General features: G+C 31.3%; 1 protein-coding gene across 3 annotated transcripts in view; it reads right to left on the reverse strand.

The window, feature by feature from the left end:
* Window positions 1-3,186: 3,186 nt before the first annotated feature.
* Window positions 3,187-26,230, reverse strand: part of LOC118192900 (G patch domain-containing protein 3-like) — a 33,760-nt gene continuing 10,716 nt past the window's right edge. Inside the window, exons 3-7 of one of the 3 annotated variants that reach the window (XR_004758853.2) lie at window positions 19,836-20,073; window positions 11,653-11,777; window positions 10,987-11,114; window positions 4,111-4,280; window positions 3,865-4,001 (exon numbers count right to left, since the gene is read on the reverse strand). Coding sequence is in view for 2 of the 3 variants with exons in the window: in XM_035363921.2 (XP_035219812.1) it covers window positions 3,791-4,001; window positions 10,987-11,114; window positions 11,653-11,777; window positions 19,836-20,073 (702 nt within the window). In the remaining variant the exon portion in view is untranslated. Of the gene's footprint in view, window positions 4,002-4,110; window positions 4,281-4,527; window positions 4,744-10,986; window positions 11,115-11,652; window positions 11,778-19,835; window positions 20,074-26,230 lie in introns of those variants that run through there. The other 2 variants (XM_035363921.2, XM_035363926.2) reach the window with 2 other exon arrangements.

The following is a 26,230-nucleotide window of genomic DNA, read 5'->3' on the forward strand; positions in this document are numbered from 1 at the left end:
AAGGTGCGTCCATACGACTACGCTACCGACATAAATGACACAATAAAACGCACGTCGCCACCAAAAGTTATCCAAATAAGGACACGAGTGAAGTGTGTGTTTAGCCAATAGAATTATTGAAGAGAAAACATCACGTGACACTCATAGAAGTGTGTTCATCTTTTGTTTCGTGGTCTGGTCAAAAGAATATCACACTTGCTTCGTTTTATAGTTAAATGTTGTTTAGTAAGCACTGTAACAACTCGCACAGTTAGATTAAACAGTTATTATATGCAAAAATCAGTTTTTATGCAAATTAAGATTTATAAAATTAAAAAAAATTTAACTTCTAAAATTTATAAAACAGTATATACAAAGAGAATTAAATGACTTTAAAAACCATCCATCATATCATAAAATCAAACTTCACATTTTTTCAATCTCCACCCCCCTCCCTTGTCTTGCTTATTTATGTGTGGTATGTTAGTACTTGTAAGGGAATCTGTGTACAGCATATGATATAAATAATTCTTAGATTTCACTAAGGACTAAAAGTGGGGAAAACTGTTCTTTTATGGGATCAGATCAGAAACATTTGCTCAATGAATTGAATTCATTCTTTTTTACGACTCATTCACTCACAAACAATAACCTTAACTGATAAGATCCAGAATGGTGAGTAAATTGAGTGATGTGAAACAATTGAATTAAGAGTTGAAGGAATCAAACAAATGGTGAGATCAGGAGAATCGATTCAATCGAACTGCTAACACTCTTGACTGACTTCTTTCCACTGTAGTTTTGAGATTCCCTAAAACCTCCTTTCTACATAGAACTAACAAAAATCTGGACTAAAAATTCAGCAAGTTGGGAAATGATAAAAATTAAACTAACTTTTAGCATGGATGGAGAAGGGAACAGGTATCATTCTCCCTAAAATGCAAATTGAACCTTTTTGGAATACTTCCAACAAGAGCTCTAATTTTAATTGAGCTACCACTCTTTTGGTAAGTGATCATTAGTTCATTTAGGAAAGTGAATCGATTCTTTGAATCATTTTGTGAATTAATTTTCCATCTTAATAGAAGACAAACTGAAAGCAACTGAACCATATATTACATGCATAAAATTACAAATATCCCATTCATGGAGCTATCAATGCAGCCAATGGAAGCAATACACACAAGAACAATTGTTATTCCTTGACTTTAACAAGTCAGCACACACTCTTGAATACAATTTCAGCATGTGTTCATTTTAAAATGAAATCATATATTCTGATATATAAATGTCTTTTTATTAATTTTGAAATTGGCTAAATTCAACAAATTACCAATGATTTTGATAAAAATAATGATAGTTCTAAAACGATTCAGTGGTAAGCAGTTGCTAGAATTTTACTCGTCTGCTTAAATATGCAGTCATAATCAGTTTCTTTTTGGTGACAGAAACTGACATTTAGGTAGCATTTTGTTACATAAATATTTCTCAGCCACTAAATGTATTTTTTAAGACTTGCAATTATTATTACTACAAAAAATTCTATTTTAATTTCAAAATTCTTTGTTTCATTTTAATATTATATTAACTTTTAATTCTCAAGGCCATTTAACCGTCTGTGATTTAAGTAGGGTTATCAAGTCCACTACCATGGTTCACGTACAAATTGTGGGAGATTTTTCTCTTTGATTTCAATAGAAATCCAGCTTTTTCTCTGTGCAGGGTAAAACTGTCTTAGTGTTTATTTTTTGAAGCTAGATGGCTCTACAGGATCCGTTTCATTGTACAGAATTTGGATGAAAGCTTCAAATTTGGTCATCAAAACATTCAGTGATGCTGCCCTTGTAGAAAGGCATTTCACAAGCCATATATGGCTAAATCCTACAACAAAGGAATCTGGAAGACAGGGTGCTGTGAGTTGATCCAAAGAAGTTAAAAATACAGTCAGACCTTGTTTAACTAGCACCTTCCATAATGAGGAAAACAAAATGTACAAAACGACCTCCCTTAATGTATGATGTTTTGTAGAAGGAAATGACATGAAGACACCTGCAGAATCCTGCCTTCATCTCGACTCCAAGTCATCGTTTAGCACTTGTTCAACTAGCATCTTATTGTCGCTTATTAAAGTTGTATTCAGACACATTATTGCATATATTTTTTACTGCAAAGTTCCAGCATGCTTATGTGTTTGTCCTCAAGAAAATGCTGCAAGAAGTCAGAGAAGAAAAATCACCATAGAAGTCAAACACCAAATGACTGAGAAGTGAGAAAAGTTGATTGATCTAAAACAAATGTCTTTAAACAACTCTTTTGTTTAAAAAAAAAAAAAAAAAAAAAAAAAAAAAAAAATGCATTATAAATTTGTCTGAATTACTGCTTTTTGGAATGAAATGCATTATCCTTTTTATATTGATTCCAATGGAAAAAATTCTTTCACTTGAGTGTTTCACATTAAAAGTAAGATATGGGAACTAATTACTGTTATTACGTAAGCTTCCACTGTAGAAAGATAGAATACATGAAGAGACTCACATTTGGTGTGAAGGATGTCTAGCTAGATTTTATCTGGAGGCATGCTTCAAAGTTTATCACATGCAAAAATCTTTGTGTAATAATAATAAGCAAGTAAAAATAATGAGTGCTAGCTTTATTTCTAAGGTCAGTATAAACAATTTATAACATTTATAAATAATTAAAACTTTTTGTCATTTTAAATATTTTTCTGTTTGGTATGTATGTAATTTAATATAAAGCAAGACTGATTTTTCTTTTTCACAAATTTTATAAATTAAGTTTTGCAAAATTTCTGAAAACATTTTTGCAACAAATTGGTTAAAAATTAAATTCACCAAAAAATAAAAATTGCATGTGCAGTTGCGCAATTTTTAACTTGCAAATCATGTCTTTTGAAATTCACGCACATATTATATATAATATGAAATTACAAAAAGCAAATAAAATTCTTGTATTATTTAAAAATTGTTGATAAACATGAGATGAGTCATAAATGCATATGGAGAAAATATACAAAAATCATCCTGTATTTCAGATTATTCAGATTTAGTATTTATAATTGTATTATCTGAAACCAACAGTATAAAAATGAAGTCGTACATTAAAAAATTATCAGGACAGACATCCCACAAAGTTCAAGAAACTGGCAACCAAAGGGTTAAAACTATTGGCTGAATAAATAAACCAAGAAACACTTATGATTCCGTTTTATTCCTGACAGGTGAAGAGTCTGCATGGAGTTTTCATGCCTTTCCTCATGTACAACATAACACAGGTTCTTCTTCCTCAGAAACAAATCTATTAAAGTATCTCTTCCTTAAAGAGGTATACATAGTATACTCTCAATTCAGACATTTAAAAGCAGTATAATATCATTTAAAATACAAAGTGAATTATAAACCTTTAAAAAAATTACTAATATTATAATGTAGTTTCATTTCTTATATTACAGTGTTGGTATTTTTATTTAATTTTCATTAATATGATTCAGCTCTACTACATGTAATGCATTTTGAAATATTTCAATGTTACAGCTCACTTATTAATCTTGAATTTATTTACAATTTTTCTTTCAAATCTTTTATAAATTTTTCATATAAGGAAATTCACTTTTATACATTATTTCATTAAAAATGTTTATCACATATACATTAATTTTTCTTAAGAGCAAAAAATAATATTTTTTGCTACTCAGCATCTTTATTTGTTGTTAAGTTCATCCAACAAGTTTCAGTGCTTTTGTTCAGAACAAAGTACTATTTGATAAAAAAAAACTTGATATTCAGAAACAATATCAGGTGTCACAGCCATGTTCCTTAAGAAATTCTTTCCGATATTTCAATCTTGAGAAAGCAGAGGATATTAGAACTGTTTCTGGAGGATCTGATTCTTTAGGATTATCATATATAGTTGATATGAAAAAAGGATTATCATCATCAGAATGTCTACGTTTTCTTTTCCTGTGTTCACGTGTGGGATGATGATTCAATTTTTCTCCTCGATACCTAGAAAACAAATTAACGCACACTTTTATATAAAAGTTGTTTTAGAACGAGTACAGTTAAATAGAAGGTACTAAATGCAAATGGTCCTTAAATAATTTTAAGTGCTTACATAGCATTCATTCAGGAAATACACATTATAAATCTTCCATACGAATATTTAAAACTGTAAAGCTGGTACAGTACAAAGTCTTTAATCCGGACTCGTCGGGATTTCGGCGATTCCGGATTAGGGGTTTTTCCGGATTATAGATCATCTATTTAAATCTGGTAAGATGACATCTAGAAATTATAAAATTAAAAATATGAAACCATAATTTATGAAATAAAGAGCAATTATGATCTAAAGGGTATCAAAATTTACAAAAAAAAAGCTTAATATTTATTTGTTTACTTTATTATACATTACTTTCAATGTAAGCTGTTTAAGTTGCTTCGTTTTATGTGCTAATATACTTTCTCTTTAATTCTATAAACAGACATAATTTTTTGTTCAGTTACAAAGTTTCGCTGTTCAAGTCCTGTAATTGCTGTACCGAGAATACCGACTAACTTGTCAATCAAAATTTTTTCGTTTTCACTAACCTTTCTGTCACTTTCTTCATGCCTTTATCCATTTTTTGAAGCAATTCCACTTTTTGTTTGATGGACATCGAAACTTTTGCTTTGACAGCTCTAGAATCCGAAATTCTTGTTGACTTAATCGAAAGTTCAAGCTTACGTTTTATAAAATTGCTCTAACAGTCTGCAAAAAATAATAAGCCATATTCAATTAGAAGATTAAGAAACAACGCAATCTGCAACATTAACTGAAATAGATAATTCGATAATTTTAGCCTAGCTTATACCATCCGTTATACATTAAATGTGCATGCGTAAACATATTATGGGCATGTGTAAAGGTATTATGTGCATGCGTAAACGCTACACATGCGCAGAAAGTTTGTAGCTTTGAGGTCCAGATTATAGATCATTCCCGATTATAGATGTCCATATTACAGACTTTGTACTGTATATATTTTAACTGAATGCATACATACTTATATGCATATATATATATATGTGTGTGTGTGTGTGTGTGTGTATGTAAGACAAAAAAATATATAAAGAAAAATTATTTGCAACAAAACTTTTTCTATCACTCCTTTCTGTCCTAAAAACACTAAATGCTTACAACAAGTCTCTAAAAACTGTGTCATTTCAAATTTAATCCATGCCGCATAATTCTTACATGATGCTAAATGTTCAGGCACTTATATAAATGATTCGACAAATAAGATTCCAACAGGTACTATAACCCTTTTTTTTTAATTGCCAGTAGAAACAATGAGAAACTTGTGAAATGAAACTTAAATAATTTCTCTCTGAAGCTTTCATTTTGAACATATCACATTCTTGCTCTTGCTTGCTGTTCTGTGAATGTGTCGCTGCATAGCTCTCTTCTTCATATGCAATCGCCTTCATTGTATTGTCATAATATGTAGAATAGACAAAATTCAATCATGACAGGTGTGCAGATAGAACCTATTATGATGTGCAATTTATATTTAGAATGTGCTTCTTAAGAATAAAATGTGTGAAATCACTGACTACAACTGTTCATATTTTTCATGCAGCAAGCTCTGCCATGTTCTTCACTCCACCGCAACATCAACTTTTAAATCATCACAGATATATATAATAGTATTTCCTTACATATATGACAGGTGTGCAGATAGAACCTATTACGATGTGCAATTTATATTTAGAATGTGCTTCTTAAGAATAAAATGTGTGAAATCACTGACTACAACTGTTCATATTTTTCATGCAGCAAGCTCTGCCATGTTTTTCACTCCACCGCAACATCAACTTTTAAATCATCACAGATATATATAATAGTATTTCCTTACATATATTTACTCCCCTTTTTCTTTTTACTAATTTTATTACCTGAAAATTAAGAAAATTATACAGATAATTTAATTTCTAAAGGACATGATTACAGTAAGAACATATTAAAGGAAAAGTAACCACGGATAAACTACAAGTAACTATCACAATATTATTTCTTTAAAAGAAACCTACATTCCAATAATAATACACAATGATATTAACAAAATAAAATATCTGATAAGATATCATCATTTCTATTTCCCAGTAATTTAATATGTTTCAAAAATTTTCAAGTCATTTAATATGTTTCAAAAATTTCATTCTCCTGGTTCATTTGAGATCAAAAACTGAAAAAAGATTCAATTAAATTTTCAATTAAGACATTAAAATTCATATAAAATCAAATCTCAGTTGTACCAGAATTTTCCCTACATGCTTTCAAAACACATGGATAAAGCAAAATTATAATTTTAATTTATGTTTCCCCCTATGGTTATTTCCTCTTTCTGTACTAAAAATAATAACTTTTTGCAATAAATCTCTCTAAATTGCATTATTTCAAAATTAATCCATGACATATGATTCTTACAAAGTGCTAATAACACAGATAATTTTGCAAACTGAAACTCAACCAATCAAAACAAAATAAAAATTATTCTTTAGAACACTTTCATCTTAAACATGTCAGATTGTTTCTTTAGTTTCGTTTCTGCCAACTTGCTTACTACCTGTTACTTCATCTGTCTGAAAATATATTTCAAAATTGTAACAATACTGATCATTCTTCAGGAATGGGCTAAATTAGCATACCATTTCCCTGTATTGGCTTAACCCTTTCCAGCACGCTACCTTTTAAAGTCGGAGTTTTGATTAAAAAAAAAAAAAAAAAAGGTAGGCAGTCAAATCAGGCCTAAAGGAATACACAAGTAAAATTTCGTGAAGATAGCACTTATCGTTTTAATTCTGTGGGTGTGCCCAAAGTGGCACACTGATTGAATAGAGCTTCAAAAAGAGTGCTGAAACGAGCATTGTTGTCAACAAACTGACCGATGAGATGCGGAGAAACAAAGAATACAGACTCTCAGTTGTCCTAGATTATCGGTGAGCCCAGTCTGGGGACACCTAGGGTTCGCCATTTGATTTTAGGCAAGATTTCAAGGTAAAAATTTAAAACTAATATAGAATAAGGAGATTAGCATACAGCCAAAAAAAAGTAACATAGATATTTCTTTTCAAACAATTCCTTTTATACCCTAAAAAATGTGGAAGATTTCTTTGAAAAATGAGGGCCTTAAAAAACTAAACATGGCTAAAATATATGGATTGGTTTGTGTTGAGCTGCCATCTACTATAAAGAAGGTTCAGAGTAACCTATAGTGACCTATAAATCCTTTTTCATTCAAATTTTCTGTGCATACAGAAGGAAATTTTTAGGTGTGTCCAGACCGGACACACTGTGCCGCAAAGGGTTAAAAATGCTTATCAATGAAGGGGTCGGGGAATATTAAATTGGCTATTACATCTGCAACTATTACTTTATACCTTAAACATCTGTCTTTAATATCTAAATCATTATCTATATAAATTAAAAAATATGTAAAGCAAAATTCTAACTTATTAATAGCTCCTTAACTCTATTTTAATTTTGATATTTCCCTCTTCTGTTCTAGAACTAATAACAAACGTCTCTTAAACTATGTCATTTCAAAATTAATAGCTTGCATGACGCCCTGAGGCAAATAACATGAGTTTTCAGTCAATGATAATTTTAGACCTTTAAAATTAACCAATAAAAATTAAACTGATACTGAAGCCAAACAATTCTGAACTAAGATTTTCATCTTGAACACGTCTCACTTGCTTTCATACTTTCTTGCTACTTAGCTGTTATGTCACTGCTTCTCTTCTTACCTCAATGAGATCAAAAATATGTTCAAAAAATAAGTTCTGGAATAGATGTACGTGTCACATTAAGTTATTTGTGGTTACAAATGTCAAAGATAAAAAGAAATATTTAATTTGGCCATGTTTGCAACAACTTATTTATGCTTCAGTATCTTCACCCATACCCAAACTATTATATATGCTCTATTTCCTCATATATTTCTCCTTTAACTGTTTAGCACCAGGTTCTAAAAATGTTTTAAATATTCGTGTAATTTCCCCCTTCCTCGGTGCTTTCAGAAAAGGAGTGCCCCTAAATTTTAAAATGGATTTTTTCATGCAGTTATTGTTTTTAATCTACGAAACACAGAACTACATGCAAATTTCATGGACTTTTCCCTTCTAACAGTTGAAATTTATGTCAACCTAATACAAGAACTGACCCATGACCGCAAAGCAAATTTGAACTCAAATTCAGTTGATAATTTTTCTGAATCAACTGCACATTTACCTTACCTAATTATTTATAGATGATTTGAGGCCTAAGGCACAGCAGTGACAGTAATAACAGATGGAATTGAAATTACTGGGAAATAGAAATGATGATATCTTATCAGATATTTTATTTTGTTAATATCATTGTGTATTATTATTGGAATGTAGGTTTCTTTTAAAGAAATAATATTGTGATAGTTACTTGTAGTTTATCCGTGGTTACTTTTCCTTTAATATGTTCTTACTGTAATCATGTCCTTTAGAAATTAAATTATCTGTATAATTTTCTTAATTTTCAGGTAATAAAATTAGTAAAAAGAAAAAGGGGAGTAAATATATGTAACTTTAATTCATTTTCCCCTGATGAGTTCTAAACTGGAGTTTTAGTAAAAGGAGATTAATTTTTAGAATTTGTATATTTTTAGAATTTTGTATATTTTCCCTTTTGCATTTTTATTTTTTGAATTTGTTCTACCATGAATTCTTATTTTAATTTTGATTTGTTTAAATATTGTGTTAAACATCTTATACACGGTTACAATTATTAATATTGTTAAGGAATTGCCTTTCTTTGATTCCAATTTAATATTAACTTTAGATGCTTTAAGTTTATATAAATATATACATATATAATATGTATGTAAATACATCTAAAAATAATTAAAATGTTAAGATAAATGCTATTGAATGCATATTATATATACATACAGTACAAAGTCTGAGATTCAGAATCATCAGAACTTTGGCTATTCCAGATTTAGAAGATTTGTGGATTTTAGATTATCAGTTTACATCTAGTAAGATGACATGCAGACATAACAACATTGGGTCTTCGCTTATTGTTTAGATCAGATAAAAGAATGCTAATACCCTAAAAGAGCTAGCGTGGTCATGCTATACAACAGAATTTAGAAGCAGGAAAAATTTTAGAATTTAGAAGAGCACCAATCAGCAAAATCAGGAATAGTAAAATTTTTAGATTTTTAGGAAAGGCACAGCAGAATTTAGAGGTGATAAAATTTTTAGAATTTAAGGATAACTGGACAGCAAAATTTAGAATTTGCAGATAGTGCACCCACCAGGTGGCAAAATGCATAACACTAATGCTGCCTTCCACCACACCTACTCATTGACCGATTCCAATATTATATCAATCAATATATTGTTAGTGGCTACAGTGCAACTCCCTAGCTAGATGTTTGATAGTTACATGCAGAAATCTCAGTTAGTAAGCAGAAAAATTGAATTTATGGTGCACCTGCCTCCCTTTGTTTATTATATATTCTCCATTGCTAAATTTTGTAAGGAAGCAAGTTTTTTTTTATTATTTATTTATTTTTGGCTGGGGTCCAGAGTCCGGATATTGGATGCCCATATTTTGGGCTTTACATTATTTTAGGCCGGTATTTGCCTCAAATGAAAAAGTTTTAAGCATTCAAATTAGCATTGATGGTTCATTCAATGAATGATATATGGATTATTTCAAGACCTGAATCAACACAGTACTGAAGATGCACAGATATGGTAACGGTGTAAGTGAAGACCCTAAGGAAGCATAATGTGTTGCCTCAGTATTTCCAATTCCATTAAGCAGTCAAATCTCTGATTATACAGTATAAGGAACATAAGCATTTGAATTTAAGCTTTACAATTAAGATAAAATTCAACTTCACTTTCATGATGATTGTATATAAAACCTCAATGTGTTTTGGGGAAATCTCAACATAGATGCTTTTTTTCATAAAGCAATATATATTCTGTCTGTAAAATAAACATCAATCTATGCTTGAATTTTGTGCAGTTTCTGAAAATACAGGTTGACCATACAGTTGATATTTATTATTAAATTTATTATGGTAATAATATGTATTTTTCTACCTACTTTTTCTACTTACAAGATAATAACCAGCCTAAAGTATTTTTGCCTAACAAGTGATCCAAAAGATTCACAAATAACATAAAAGATGAATAATAAAACATAATAAAAACTCTTTAAACATTATGACATTAATCCACTTTTTCTATTGAAAACTTGAATCATATGTCTGAAATCTGCACAAAACAATCTATAGAAATTAGAAAATATACATTCAATTTTTTTTATGAATTTTTTATACAACTCCAATTTTTCAGTGGTTATTTTTATACTATACATCCTTATAAAACTTGCAATTTTTGTTCTTTAATTCTTTAACTGACACAAAAGATTATGAATATTTTGAGGTCACTAAACATATTTAAATTGTGTGGGTGTTCATGCATTTTTAGATTTATATTTCAAACAATAATAAAAAAGAAAAATATATTACAGTGCACAGTTAAAAAACAGAATCAACAATTTAACAGAAGTTCAATTTTAATTTTTTTATATCATTACTCATTTTGATTACATGCACATTCCTCCTGGAAGAGTAATTATTAATTTGCATTAATATGATAATTAGCTATAACAATTATTCATTTTACCACTAGAACTATTAGAAATTGGAACTATGTAAGACCACTTTTCTAGAATCAATTTAAAAAAGACTGTTAGTATTTTTTTAAACATCTTACATAATTATACAGCCAAACAATTTAAGCATATGCATACTTCTGCATTGACTAGTCATAGCTGTGCTACAATTCCGCCATGCCATAGGAATTAGGACCATTTAAAAACAAATTTTTCGAACACCTGAAAGATAATTTCTAAAAAATAAGACATGAAAACTCTTGGAGTGTGCTAACTTACCCAAATCCCTTCTTATCTAAAGGATGTTGTCCATCATTAAGAATAGGTTCAGGTATACCAGCTGCATGTTTACCAATTCCTTGCCCTTGCTTCCATCCTTGAGATTCTAAAATCTTTCTTCCAAATCCCTAAACATTTTTTAAATAAATTCAGGTAAAAGTCTGATCAACTTTATAAATTATGATTCAGGAATTAGCACAAATGCATTAATTATGTTATTAAAATATAATTTGGAGTGACCTCAAATAATAATTTATATACTAATTCTAGGATAAACTGTTACTTAGATACTCTCAGCTCATGGAATGTAGTATCCAAATAAGTTTTTAAAAGCTTAAATTTGTTAACTATTATACTATTTATGAATTGATAAATGAAGAGGTTGCATTATGCATATTTATAATACACCCATTCATTTATCTTGATGTATTAACAATATATTCAATCCTAAAAAGTTATAATAAGTCTTCAGTTTCGCACATTTTCCCTCTTACACTAAATTTTGTTATGTAATTACAGACTGCCATTTTATTGGGTCAGGGTGTGATAAAATAAAGGATCTATAAACAATAATCTATAATTATGAAAATAAAGAATTTATACAGAATAAACTTTAACTTTTATATTTAAAAGTATAAAAAGATAAACCTAAAATATTATACATACTGTACTGTATTTTTCAAATGCTGCAAAATCATATTGATTATCTATTTCTGCTTCTGTCCCATCCCTCAAATTCCTTTCAAGTCGCATTCTTGCCAAATCTTGTGAATCTTTGTCATTAGCTGGTCCTGTAATTATAAAAATATTTAATTATAACATTATGTTCATAAACTGCCCTTCTGATCTTACATTTCCAAAAAGACAAAAATAAAATTCAAATTAAGTGCATATACCACATTATAGCCAAAAAACTCTGTGCTTGAAAATTACACATGGCAATTGTCTATTCTCTCTTCCATCCTAAGATTGAAATTTATTACCAGTTACTTTATTTATGAAATTTCCACTCTAGTCTTAGCTACAAAAGAGCAATTTAAAGCATAGCGATTTTGGTGTTTTTACCTGCATACATCCATACATATACAAAATTTGGCAGGCTCATCTTTCTGATTAATATAAGTACAAACATTTATTTAGTTTATAATTGACAAAGATTACCCAAACTATGATAGCTTTGATTTATTAAAAATGATTATAAGTTTTTTTCTCTGCACACTTGCTATAAAATTGAATGAATTTTAATTAATTGTATTTTTTTAAATACAGTACAAAGTCTATAATCCAGACTCATCGGGACTTCGGCGATTTCGGATTATAGATCATCAATTTAAATCTGGTAAGATGGCATGCAGAAATTAAACAACTAAAAATATGAAACTGTAAATTATGAAATAAAGAGCAATTATGATCTAAAGGGTATCAAAATTTACAAAAAAAAAAAAAAAAAAAAAAAAAAAAACCTTTATATTTATTTGTTTACTTTATTATACATTTCTTTCAATGTAAGTTGTTTAAGTTGCTTCATTTTTTGTGCTAATACTTTCTCTTTAATTCTCTCTTCTATAAACAGACATAATTTCTTGTTCAGTCACAAAGTTCCACTGTTCAAATACTCTAATTGCTGTGTCGAGAATACCGACTAACTTGTCAATCAAAATTTTTTTGTTTTCAATAACCTCTCTATCACTTTCTTCACTATTTCACATGCACGATTTTCACACAAGCGCGCATGTGTAAACGTTTCACTGGCTTTACGCGTATACGGAGTGGACGCGCGCATGAACTGCGCATGCATAAGTTTGTGGCTTTGAGGTCTGGATTATAGATCATTCCGGATAATGGACATCCGGAATATGGACTTTGTACTGTATAAGTATACTGGTAATAACATATACTAAAAAATTGTTTTCATACAGGCAAAACGGCAAGATGCTCCAAAGACTATCTAATTTATAAAAGTGGTCCCCACTTGAAATAGTTTGACAAATGCTGGTCCAGAAGACAGCAGCTGCATGCTTAATGGGTGTCAAGCTTAAAAGGGGTCTTAACGGTACTTATGTATCATTCCACTAACTGCAAAACTCATGCCAAGTAGTGAAATTTTGCACCAATTATGGATAATCATAATGCAACAGCACACTCATAACATGTGCTCTTTCATCTAATGTAATCCTGACTGATTCTCAGTAAGCTATCTTTTGTCTAACCTTTACTTAACCATTTCTTACAATATAGTTAAGTTGTGACAATGTCAGCTCTAAATGATATACCACATATTGCTAAATCCTTAAAATCAGCTCCCACGAAAGCAATTAAGCTGCTACATAAATTTGTGTTTGGTCAAGAAGGCGACCGGGCAAATCGCAAACGACTTCGTGAATTCACAGGACTAGATAACTCTTTTCACACTGCCGAAGTTAAGGCACGTTTATTAAATATTTTCACTCTGGCAGATCTAATTTCGATTCTTAATGTTCTGAATTTAGAAAGTGCCATTTCAACTGAAGAATATTATACTACAATTGTGAATGCTTTAACTAATTTCGATTTGCTATTAGAAACTGCTATTTCTGATTCCGATTCTGACAACGAATTCAAAAACCCTGAACAAAAGTTAATTGGCGAAAATCATAAAGATTTTGAAACCACTACGCAATCAATTACTTGTTCGAACTTGGCAGCTAGCCAAAACGCGCAGACTTCCAGCTCTGGTATTTGTTTACATAACCGTCGAACACATCATACGCCTGTCATGTCATCGATGGTAAATGAACAACAATTCATAACGTTTCGTGATTTATACGAATGTATTAAACCTTTTGATGGTTCTTCTGATAATTTAATCGAATCTTTTTTAAATGACATAGAAGAATTATTTGAACTGAATAGAATTACCAATGATGTTCACAAGATTATATTCACCAAAAAGTGCTTATCGGGCTCTGCTAAAACTTTTGTAAATTCTTTACATGGTATCAAAACATTTACTACGTTAAAAAAATATTTGTTAGAAGAATTTTCCTCTAAACTTAAAAGTGCAGATTTGCATAAACTGATGTTTAAAAGACGTTTAAAGCCAAATGAATCATTATTCAATTATTTTATTGCTATGAGAGAAATTGGTTCTAGAGGTCAAATTGACATGTCTTCTATTTTTGATTATGTGATAAATGGTATTCCAGAAAACCCTCACAAAATTTTATTATATGGTTGTAAAACTGTAAGTGAATTCAAAGACAAGTTAAAAATTTATAAAAAGCTTGTGTCTTCACATGGTAAATTTTCTAGTGATCTAAAATTTAAACAGAATAATTCTCATCACTTAGAGAGCAAAATCTCTCGGAAGCCTACCCAACCTATAGTTTGCTACAATTGTGGGTCTAAAGACCATAAAAGTTCTAATTGTTCTCATAAACAACCTAAATGTTTTTCATGCTATTCATTTGGCCATAAATTGTCTACTTGTACTCAGAAACCAAGTCATGCATCACCTCCATCGTCACAAAAATCAGAGACAATTCTCAATCAAGTTGTTGTACAGACACACCCTCTACATTCTACGATGATTCACATCAATATTTCTGACATTATCATTCCAGCACTGATTGACACTGGCAGTCAAGCTACTATAATTAACACATCAACATATCAAAAAATTGGTTCTCCAGTGCTTCAAAAATCTTCTATAACATTATCAGGACTTGGTGATTGCATTGTACACCTAGTAGGATATTTCACAGGTTGTTTCAAAATTCAAAATACAAATTTTAAAACTGACATTCATGTTATTGAAGATAATCTACTATCTGTTGATGCAATTATTGGAAGTGCTTGTATTCAGCAAGCTGAATTTTCTATTGGAAAACATGGTATTCAACTAATAGAAGCAGAAACTCCTGAACATAACTTTCTAATTAATATTGTAAATATTTTCGATGAACCTGATTCTCCTGATTTAATGCATCTTACCAATCCAGATCATCGCTCACAAATCAAACACTTAGTTTCGGCTTACAAACCTAATAAAACCCAAACAACTGCATTGCAAATGTCTTTAATTTTAACGGATGAAATTCCTGTTAGTCAACGTCCTCGCTGCTTATCTATAGCTGAACAACATATTGTAGAAGCTCAAATCTAGCAGTAGCTGAACGAAGGAATTATAAAACTTAGTTGCTCCAATTTTGCTGCCCCTATTGTCCTCTGCAAAAAGCGAAATGGATCTTACTGACTATGTATAGATTACAGACGTCTTAACAAGAAAATAGTGAAAGACAAATTTCCTCTACCTCTTATAGAGCAAATTCTTGATAATTTACATAATTCTAAGATCTTTACATCTCTTGACTTGAAAAACGGCTTTTTTCATGTTCCCATGAATCCCCAAAGCAGCAAATACACTGCATTTGTTACTCATGAAGGCCAGTATGAATTCCTTAAAGTTCTCTTTGGACTGTGCAACTCTCCTAGCGTTTTTCAAAGATTTATCAGTACCATATTCCGACGTCTCATGAGTGATCAGACTGTTATAATTTATATGGATGATCTAATTATTACATTTAAGGACGAAGACAACGGAATTAAAAAATTACGACGAGTCCTTCAACTTGCCTCAGACTATGGTCTAGAAATAAACTTTCAGAAATGCAACTTTCTAAAGAAAACAATTGAATTCCTACGTTATGTTATTCAAGATAGCACCATTCGTCCTTCACCATCCAAAACACGTGCTGTACAGTCATTTCTTGAACCCAAAACAGCTAAACAGGTTCAAAGTTTTCTTGGATTAACTGGGTACTTTCGAAAATTCATTCAACATTATGCCAAAATTGCAAAACCCCTCAGTGACTTACTACGTGAGTCCACTCCTTTTGAGTTTGGTCCTGCGCAACAGCACACTTTCTTAAAACTGAAAGAAGCACTTTCCAGTGATCCTGTTTTGCACCTTTACCAACAAGGTTTACCGCTTCAACTTCATTGTGACGCAAGTAAATACGGTTACGGATCTGGTCTCTTGCAACAAAGCACTGATGGTTCCTTCCACCCAATTTACTATATGAGCAAGAAAACTACCCCCCATGAAGAGAAATACTCCAGATATGAACTAGAAACCCTAGCCATCATTGAAGCCCTTAAAAAACTTATACATTATTTAGCCGGAACAAAATTTGATATTGTTACAGATTGTGCAGCTTTTGAAAAAAACTATGTCTAAAAAATACATAACACCCAGAATTGCTCGATGGGCTCTTTACCTTGAAGACTTTGATTACACGATAAAACACCGCTCTGGACGTTTTATGAAACATGTAGATGCTCTGAGTCGTTTTCCTGTCATGTTAATTGCCATTGACAGTGCCACTCAAAGATTATTGACGCACAATCAAGTGATGACTTCATTACGGGGATCAAACATACTTTAGAAAAAAAACCCCTTTAGATGACTACTCCTTAAAGAACGGTGTTCTGTATAAAATAGTACTCCTTAAAGAATGGTGTTCTGTATAAAATAGTTGAAGACCAAGATTTATTAGTTGTACCTCAGGCAATGCAAACCAAAATAGTGCAAAATGTTCACTCTAAAGGTCATTTTTCTGCTCTCAAAACGGAATCCATTATTAAACATGAATATTACATCCCTAATTTATCTGCGATTGTTAAAAAAATAATTCTGAACTGCATACCCTGCATTCTTCCTTCCAGAAAGGCTGGTAAAGCAGAAAGTTTTCTTCATCCGATTCCAAAAGGCGATACGCCACTTGATACTTATCATATAGATTTTCTGGGACCACTGCCGTCAACAAACAAGAATTACAAATATCTTTTTACAGTTGTTGATGCATTCTCAAAGTTTCTTTGGCTTTATCCTGTTAAATCAAAAACCACTCAAGCTGCTGTCGACAAATTGAAATTACAGCAAACAACTTTTGGTAATCCCCGACACATTATCTCAGACAGGGGTGCAGCTTTTACTTCAACTGAATTTTATACCTATTGTCATGACGAGAATATTGAACACATCACAATAACTATGGGCGTTACACGTGCAAATGGACAGATTGAACGCATGCATGGTATTTTGATTCCTGTTTTAACTAAGCTATCTTTAGAAGATACCGAAAAGTGGTTTAAACATGTTACTTCTGTGCAGAGAATCATAAATAGCACTACATCTCAAAGCCACTAAGTTCACGCCTTTTGAATTACTTTTTGGAATAAAGCTGAAAAACAAAGACGATATCAAAATTAAGCAAATATTTGAAGAGAAACACTTCCAATCCACTTTACAAGAAAAAGAAAGATTACGCGATGAAGTGAAAAACAATATTCTCAGACTTCAAGAAGAAAATAGACGTCAATATAACAAATGCCGCTAACAACCAAACTTATACAAAGTCGGTGATCAAGTCACACTTCAATTTGGAACTGGAATCAAACTCCGTCCCCGATTTTTTGGACCTTACAAAGTCACAGCTGTTAAGCCAAATGACCGCTATGAGGTAGGGAAAGTCGGAATACATGAAGGTCTGAATAAAACTTCCACAGCTGCTGATTTGATGAAACCATGGCCTTTTCAACAATGAACTCTTAACTTAGAATTGCTATACTCTACAATTGGACATTCTATTTAATATTTACTAACTTTCATTTTTTTCCTCTTCATTTTTTTTTTAATCAGTTGAAAAGTTTTTTTTTTTTTTTTTTTTTTTCTTTTCCCTCTCTACAAAGAATTTTTATATATACAAGATTTATTAAAATGTTAATTTTTTTTGGCCTTGCCAAGATATCCCAGATATGCTCCTAAAGATGCTTCAGCATTAAAGATAGTCTGGAGAAGTGACATTTCTTTTTCCCTCAAGATGTTCCAGGATGATCAATTGACACTCCAAGCAAATGACGTTTCCTTTTTTTTTTTACTCAGGATGTTCCATGATGGTTCCCATCCAAACGACCTTTTTTTATTTACTCTTTTCAGATTTTCTTGTAACTCCATCATCGCCAGGAGGCCCTGTCGTGTTAGGATACCCGAGTGTGAGTAGCAGGAGTGCAACAACTCAACACAGCGAACGGCATTGCAGTGACACGAGAAATGGACGAGGAAAGCGAAAGAGAAAAGTCATATTTTCGACTAAGACATATTAATAGATGGCGAACCTATTTACTTTTCAATTATAACTCTTTTTTTTTTTCATTTGTAAATACTCATCACTGTATCTCCATCAATATCTAAATAAATACTTAGTCACCTAAATGTGTGTCGTCAGCGTAGAAATCCCCTAGACGCCGAGTTTATATATATAAACGAGCTCACAGAGCCAAGTAACAGAGTGTGTGTATACATTTTTGGGTTTCAAGACATCATGAAATAATCTCTTCTGAATCCATTTTAAATCCTTTTTGCAGCCCATTTTGGTAAAAAGAGTCTTTTATTCTGTCCTTACATACAGATGTCATGCAAAAACAACATTTGCTTTCGATAGTGGTCAAAATGGATATTTTAATTAAAATATAACACTCATAATTTTTCGTGATTACAATAATTCCTTTACTTCGTACAAAGAAGTAAAAAAAAAAAAAAAAAAAAAAAAAAAATCCAGTTTTATATGCAACATTTCCTTCAGCTTCTATCTTGTGGCCGAGATCAAATAATCATCAGCCACCTGAAATGGCATACTCAGCTCTACTAATCTTGAAAAAGATTTAAGAATTAAAAACTTTGAGATCTTTTGAATCCTAAATTAAAATATTTTGAATTAAAATTTCAGAAAGATGATTTTTCTGTGATGTAACAGAAATATTCATTAAAAAGATAATGTGATTGTTGCAACATCAGTGGACTTGCATCACCAAGGTCCCTTTGTGTTGACTCTGAGAACCATACTCTTAATTCTCTGAATTTAGCCTTTTATGCTTAGCGTTCATCTGTATTAACTCTGGAAATAATAATTTTCTCTCTATAATTGCATTAATTTACGATTCTGGAAGAATGTAAAAAAATTCAATTACTACTCAAATATTTTTTGTCAGATAAGACTGAGGAAATGAACCACAAAATTAAATATGTATTTCATTCACTAGATTTTGTTTGTATCTTAATAAATATAGGTGTGCTTTTAAAAACCGTATTCTATTCTCAAATTTACTTTTCATTAAAACATAGACTTCAAAATTTACACTCATAATTTTTTTAATTAAGTCACACCCTTGTACAGGAGACATTAATAAGATAAACACACCATTAAATTAAATGTGTAATCTTTATTTTCATATATCTTTGTAATATTCAATACAGCCACAGGAACTGAACACATATAACTTCCAATGCCAATGCTCATTACACATGTCACACAAGTTTGTTTTTATATTCGACCATTTTGGGTACATGATTCCCCTCCCCTCCTATTTATTTTTCATTATCCCATGATAGCTTGAGACTGGCTTATGGAGTGATATGACAAACAATTTTTTCAACATTATTCTTACACAAAGAATCCAAAAGATCTAAGAATTTTCACAATTCAGCTTCAATAAAATTCTGGATTCATCCTACTTCTAATTTAAATAAATGGGGAAATGGGCTGTTTTTTGCCTGGGGATTAGATTAGCTATGGTAGGTAACAATGAATAATGATTCATTTACTCAGTTTATGAAAAATATTAATTCAAACACTGTTCTGTTTGACATTTATATGCCTTCCTAACAAAAGGATTTTGAGATTTACATAGCAAAAAGTGTTCTTATTTTCAATTTATTTTATCCATTAGTGAAAAATGTTCCAAATTTTGAGTTTTAGAAAAATCAAACTTGATCAAAACATCATCCAACATAAAGAGAACTTTCTTACCAAAATCATTGTATATGCTCATATCAATATCCCAGTCATCTGCAGTCTTGGCATCAAAATCTCCTTCTTGAGCATCCCAGAACTGTGCATCTGTATAGAAAACTAAACCAGAGCCACCCTTCTCCCATTTTAGTTCAATTTCCTCTTCAAAAAGTCTTTCTTTTGTTCTTTCCTGCCCTGTGACATCCTCATGAAGGGCCTCATGTCGATCCCACTCTTCCTCCTCAGATTCTGATTCCTGCACACAAAAGTTACATAGGTTACATTTAAAAAAAAATTTCAATTGATTTCAATTGATTCAATTCATCTAATTCCGATTACAGTAAGCTTTATAAATTCTGAGCTAAAATACACTGGACTTTATAACTGTGTTAAAAATGAATATTTTTAACTCAATGGTGCATTTTAAGAGAAAATATTTACAAAAAGCATCACAACAATGAATTTAAAAGCAGACCTTGGTATAAAACATGAACTAACACATGCTAATATTATCTGTTATTTTAAATATGCAATATTTTTGTTAATTACACAGTTTTTAATATTCAGTGCAATAACTCCAATAAAAAGACAAAAAAGTTTTTAAAAATGCTCCATTACCTTATGAAAAAAGTGCTGATATGCTGAAATGCTAAAAGACTGCAAATAAATAAATAAATAAAAATAAAAGATCACAAAAATCACATGTAAGCAAAAGAAGCAGACCTACCACTTTGACAGAAACAGATAACCAAAAAATCTCATTTAAAGGAAATATGTAAACAGACCAATAGATAAAAAGTTCATCAAATGATCTATTAAGAATACATAATGACCTAGAATAGCCTAGTATATTGCTTAAAGGTATCTAGGCTAACTACATTAAATATGATTGATCAAGGTCTTGTCACTGAAGAAAGTACCTTCAAAATTTTCCATCTATTCACTAATTCAGAGGAAAAAACTATTGACACAGTAAAGAATTCTGAATAAAAATACTGTTTTGGAAAATGATTTAGCAGCACCACTGAATATTAAATTTAAAAAGACACGCTACACATATACAATATATTGAATATACAATGTATTGCAATTCAAATCCAAAATCTTCCATTGAATGTCTACATGTTTGTCTTTCATAATGGCACTATTTTCATATCCCTGACCTACAATTATCAAGCTAAATATTATTCTGGTTCAAAGATTCCAACAATAATGCTTTCAATCCTAGATCAGCAGTATCTTTGGCTTCCAGAAACTCCATGGAACATTCTACAGGTTTGAAAATATTCCTGCTCCTTTCAACATATCTTATTGTCATAGACATTTGTTCGTTATGGCTTACATCTGGTATGCAATCGAGGATGACAGAATAATATTTTGTCATACTGACTTTGCTTTTGATAAATTTTGCTCCCATTAAAAGAAGTTCGTTTTGAATGTTCTTCCCTAAATAAAAAGCCTGTTTCATTTGATCTGCCATAATTCTCCAGATATACTTCCATGGTACAGAGTCAATCGGTTCAAATAACCAGACAAATTAATGAAGATTCCCATTACCTTTTTCAAATAACTTGCTGCTTGCTCTGCTTAAAGCTGAGTCAGTTTTGACAAAATATTGAAGAATTGTCATTAGTCTCTTAAGAAACCATTTCCAGTACATTCCTTCACCATCAGTTTTTTTCCCATTCTGCTGACATCAATGCCCATGTTCTCTTTCAATCATCTTTCTGCTTCAATCCATCGGACATATGCTTTGACATACCTAGTTGCTTTTTGATGCTGCTTGTATGTTTTTCAGTTCACCATTAGTACTCTTTCAATGTACTAAACATCTTACTCACTGTTTCCCTAAATTCTCATAAACAAACTGACAGAAAATTATCACTATTCTTATCTCTACGATACACATAATTTTCTTATGGTTTTAGTTCTAATATTAGCAGATAATCTCAAGTTTGTAACAGCTACATTGATGGATCTGATAAATTATCAAGCTATTCAGATTCTGTGCTGAAAGCATGACACTCAGATTTGCATTCAGTTTTCTGCATAGGCAGACCTGAACACTTTTATCAGCAGATAGTGAAGCTTTGTCAAATCATATATGAAATGTGTTTTCACTATCATTGTTTATACTACCCACTTTTCATAAAACAATGAAACCTTTATTGCTGACTTTAAATGCTATTTATTATTTTGACTTCCCAATACTAGACTCCATATTTTCAGCTCCTGCAATTGTTTCATATTATACAAATTTAGTAATGGATAATTTTTTAGTTTCTTCTTCCACCTTAGCCTTCCTTTTTTCTATATTCATATCCAGATTGCTTTATTTCCTTCACTTTTTAGTCAGTTCCACCAACAGTGAACAGAATGGCAATGTTTTAATGACATTACAGAAATATATGGGATCTTCACTTGAACTGTATGTATTTTATTGTTTTAAAATAAACTTTGATGATATTTGCAATTAAATAACTAATACTTTAAAATAAATACAAAATAACTATAGCAGCAGAAAGATGCAAAAGAAATTTAAAATCAAAGATATTATATTTAGATGAGGAATAAAAGTGAATTCGAAAATTAATGATTATCCCTCACACAGAAATAACATGATCTGTCTAAAGCTAGCCTTAGACTAGCAAAATTACAGTGGTAAAACATGACCAACAATACCAGAGATATAATTACATTCAGCATTCCCTTTCAACATCCAAGTATCGTATACTATGATTCACACAGGCTTTCAGGTGCAGCTTTTTTACCCTTCTAATATATAAGAGGCATTGTTTCTTGTTTTATGCCTTTGGGATATTCAACTCCACTCTTCAGCACACTTAATGTCAAGAATTACTGCATTTTAATCATTACACAAGTCCATCACGATATTTTCTAGCTTATGAGAACAATTAAGCTGGTGTACTTAAAAAATCAACTCCCTAGGTTGCTGTCTACATCCCCTACCTTGAAGATGAGCCTGCTTCCAGTTCTGCTTTAATGATACATATATCAAGCTTTTAAAAGATGAATTATTATATAGCAAATATCTTTTATTTACCAAGAATATATCAATTTTGTTAAAAATTAAAGTGAAGTAATGATGATTTCAGTTTTGTTTGGAGAAATCTAGAAGTAGCAGGCTGAAGCCTGACGTAATCATAAATTGTCACATATTTTAAGCTTTGCCTATATTGACTGACCAATTTACAAAGGGGGTCACACTTTGGGCTTTGGCTATAATACATATGGAACTATTCTTATATACGCCCTCAAGTCGGCAAATTTCTCGGCAAACATTTTTGGCGAGAAACTCCATGGTGCCATATTACTATCTAAATTTTTTGTCTACATTTCAAACTTTAAGCCTAAAATGTCTCCAAAAACCACATTTTGAACACACAATTTAAGTTAAAAATCCGAAACAAAAGCAAAAAATTTAGATAACAAAAACGTAAAGTTTCTAACCAAAAATATTTGACAAGAATCCATGTACACAGCAATATGTTTTAACTTAAAAAAAAATCTATGACTTGCACAATATAGGCAGTACACCTCGCTTTAATAAATGAACATAATAACAATAAATTTCAAAGAATACCATGTACACAGCATTCTGTTTCAACTTTAAAAAACATCTACGAATTGCACAATCTAGGCAGCAAAAAAATCTACGAACTACGCACACCTCGCATTAATAAATTAACGTAACATCAATCAATTTTAAAGAATACCATGCACACAGCATTCTGTTTCAACTTAAAAAAACATCTACGAATTGCACAATCTAGGCACTATGCACTAATCAACAAAATAAACTAAAATAAATTTTAAAAAATTCAAAAAAAAAAAACAATAATGACAAAAATTTATACTAAAAAACAATGAACATAGCATTCTACAATATAAGAACAAGAATAAAATAAAATGCACATACCATGAATGAATGCTTTTTCAAACAGCAGAAATACCAATTTCATGCCGCCACATAATCACTATCATATTTATATGACAGCCAGACACACTATCTATAAATTCATACTATGGTTCACAAATAAATGTTCAAAACCTTCTTTTCCTAAATCCTTGTAAGATTTTCAGCCATCCGAAAAAACAGTTGTACAAGGCTCAATCCATCTTTAATACACTGCATCAGCATTTCCTTATTTCTGTCATGCACAGCCACTAAAAATAATCTCCCAGACCCTCTTGCAACCACGTCTCTCATTGCAACATTTCAAAACACACACAACACGAACCAACCAGCAATTAAAACACTCCAGCAAAAGAGTATTCAACATCAAAGGGGTTGCCATACAACACGCAATCGCGCCAGAAACCAGCGCAGAACACATATCGCCACATTTGGTGATCTTAGGGCACATACAATAAGAAATATTTTTATAAAAACTAAAATTTTTAACCTAGACAAAAAATGACAATTCTAAAAAATTACATTAAGTGGCACATTTATTTAATTGGTACTTTTCCGTTTTGCCGGTGCAAACAATAAAGTCGCCAATAATGGTACAACTGATGTCAAAAGGAATATCTTCACTGATAACCATTTACCTTCATTTTCAAAACAAGTTGCAGCCATTTTTTATCAGATTGATGGTTTCTTTCAGTGCTGGCATACAATTACATAGAATTTTTACAAGATAGTTAAATTTTATGTGCTTAGACAATTTGCGGGAATTAAGTTAATTAGAATGCAATCACTCCGCTCACATGAAGGCGAAAATATAGAAAAGGCAAAATCAAGTGTTAAATTCATCAATTCTAATGAGAATGCACTAGCGAAGTAAAGCACTGTGGTTTTACATAATTTCTAAGTAAGCTATCCATACGAAATTGAAATAATTCTTGCATTTAAACTTGTAATCCAAATTAAGATTTAACTTGAAATTAAAGTAGATAATTACTGATAGAATTAGATTTTTGTAGCATAGTTTACGTGAGATGAGATCACTTGGGATCAAGTGATACGAATCAGAGAATCACGAATTTGAATCATGAATGTCTTTTCACAAATTTATTGTCTTTATTTATTGGCTTTTTACAAAATGTTAAAACATATTCAAATGTTTATGCCTTCAAAATAAAAAGTTCTTAGAATTAACATTTGTTAACATTTTTTATGTGTATACTGTATGTTGTTGCCAACAAAGTCTGCTTGGTGAGATTTGTGCCGGCGAAACGGAAAAGTACCTTTTAATTTTATATATTTAAGCAAATTAAATTTACTTGTGGTGTAACCATATTAATCTTCTTTTTCAGTTTATTACATTTAATTTCAGTTAACTTCCAATTTATAATATCAACAAACAAATCGAAATTGAAGTACAATATGCGCCAAAATATACAATACTGAAATGAAAAGATGAACAAAATTACATTATTGTCATTTGTGAGTTTATTTCTCCTGAAAAAAATTAGCATACGCACATACTATTAGCATGTTAATTTACCATGGTATGCATAATGCAACTGTTCAAAGTGTGCACCACCTCACACCTTCATATTGTTCACACAGATTCTCAAATATATCCTGCAACAAAGGTTGCTGTAGACTCCTGCAAAAGGAGAGATGATTTGCTCACATAATGCAGGCACAGTTCTTGGTGAATCTTCACAGTTGAACACACTCTCCTTTAACATTCCCCACAAGTAGGCATCAGTTGGTGTAAGATCGGGGTAATAGAATGAGTATAGGAAGTCAGTACCACGTGAAATGATTCATCTTGGAAAATTTTCCTGCAGCATGGCTGGTCGCCCCATCCTGTTGACACCACCTTCTATTTATCTGAATGTTCCTTGCACGACAGAACCTTCTCAAATCCTGAATAAATGGCTCAATCACTAAATCTCTGTAGCATTCTTGGGCGACGGTAATCACTAAATCCCTTTCTCATCTTCAATGAAATAGCGGGCTTATAAATCATGTGCTGAGATGGCATGCCATATCGTCAAAATGCAACATGTAGCAGTTTCTGGATGATAACACTGGGCTGCTAGAAAACCAAGGAAGCGAGTTGTCTGGCAATTGATATAGCCATTCAAGTGAATGTGACTTTCATCGAAGAACCATAAATTCTTCAAGAAATCTGGATCTTGTATGCCATGGCCAAAAATGTTCCACAATACACATCCTGGCTCGCATATCTGGTTCTGTCAAGCATTGATCAATCTGTATCTGGTACGGAAACCCACCTATGTTTTTAAACAATTGGCAAATGGAAGTACTGCTGACATTCAGTTTCAAGGCTGTTTGTCGTAGTCTTTACCAGGGAAAATGCAGCACCTGTGGGAGAACATATGCGTGATTCACATTTGTTGAAACAGTTACTGGCTGGCTAGACTTTGCCTTCCATTGACACAGCACATTACCAGGCCGGTGAAATTTTGTA

Source organism: Stegodyphus dumicola, chromosome 7 (genome assembly GCF_044657685.1).
Source record: "Stegodyphus dumicola isolate Sdum_Otavi_A_Nest chromosome 7, ASM4465768v1".
In the NCBI taxonomy this organism is placed as follows: Eukaryota; Metazoa; Arthropoda; class Arachnida; order Araneae; family Eresidae; genus Stegodyphus; species Stegodyphus dumicola.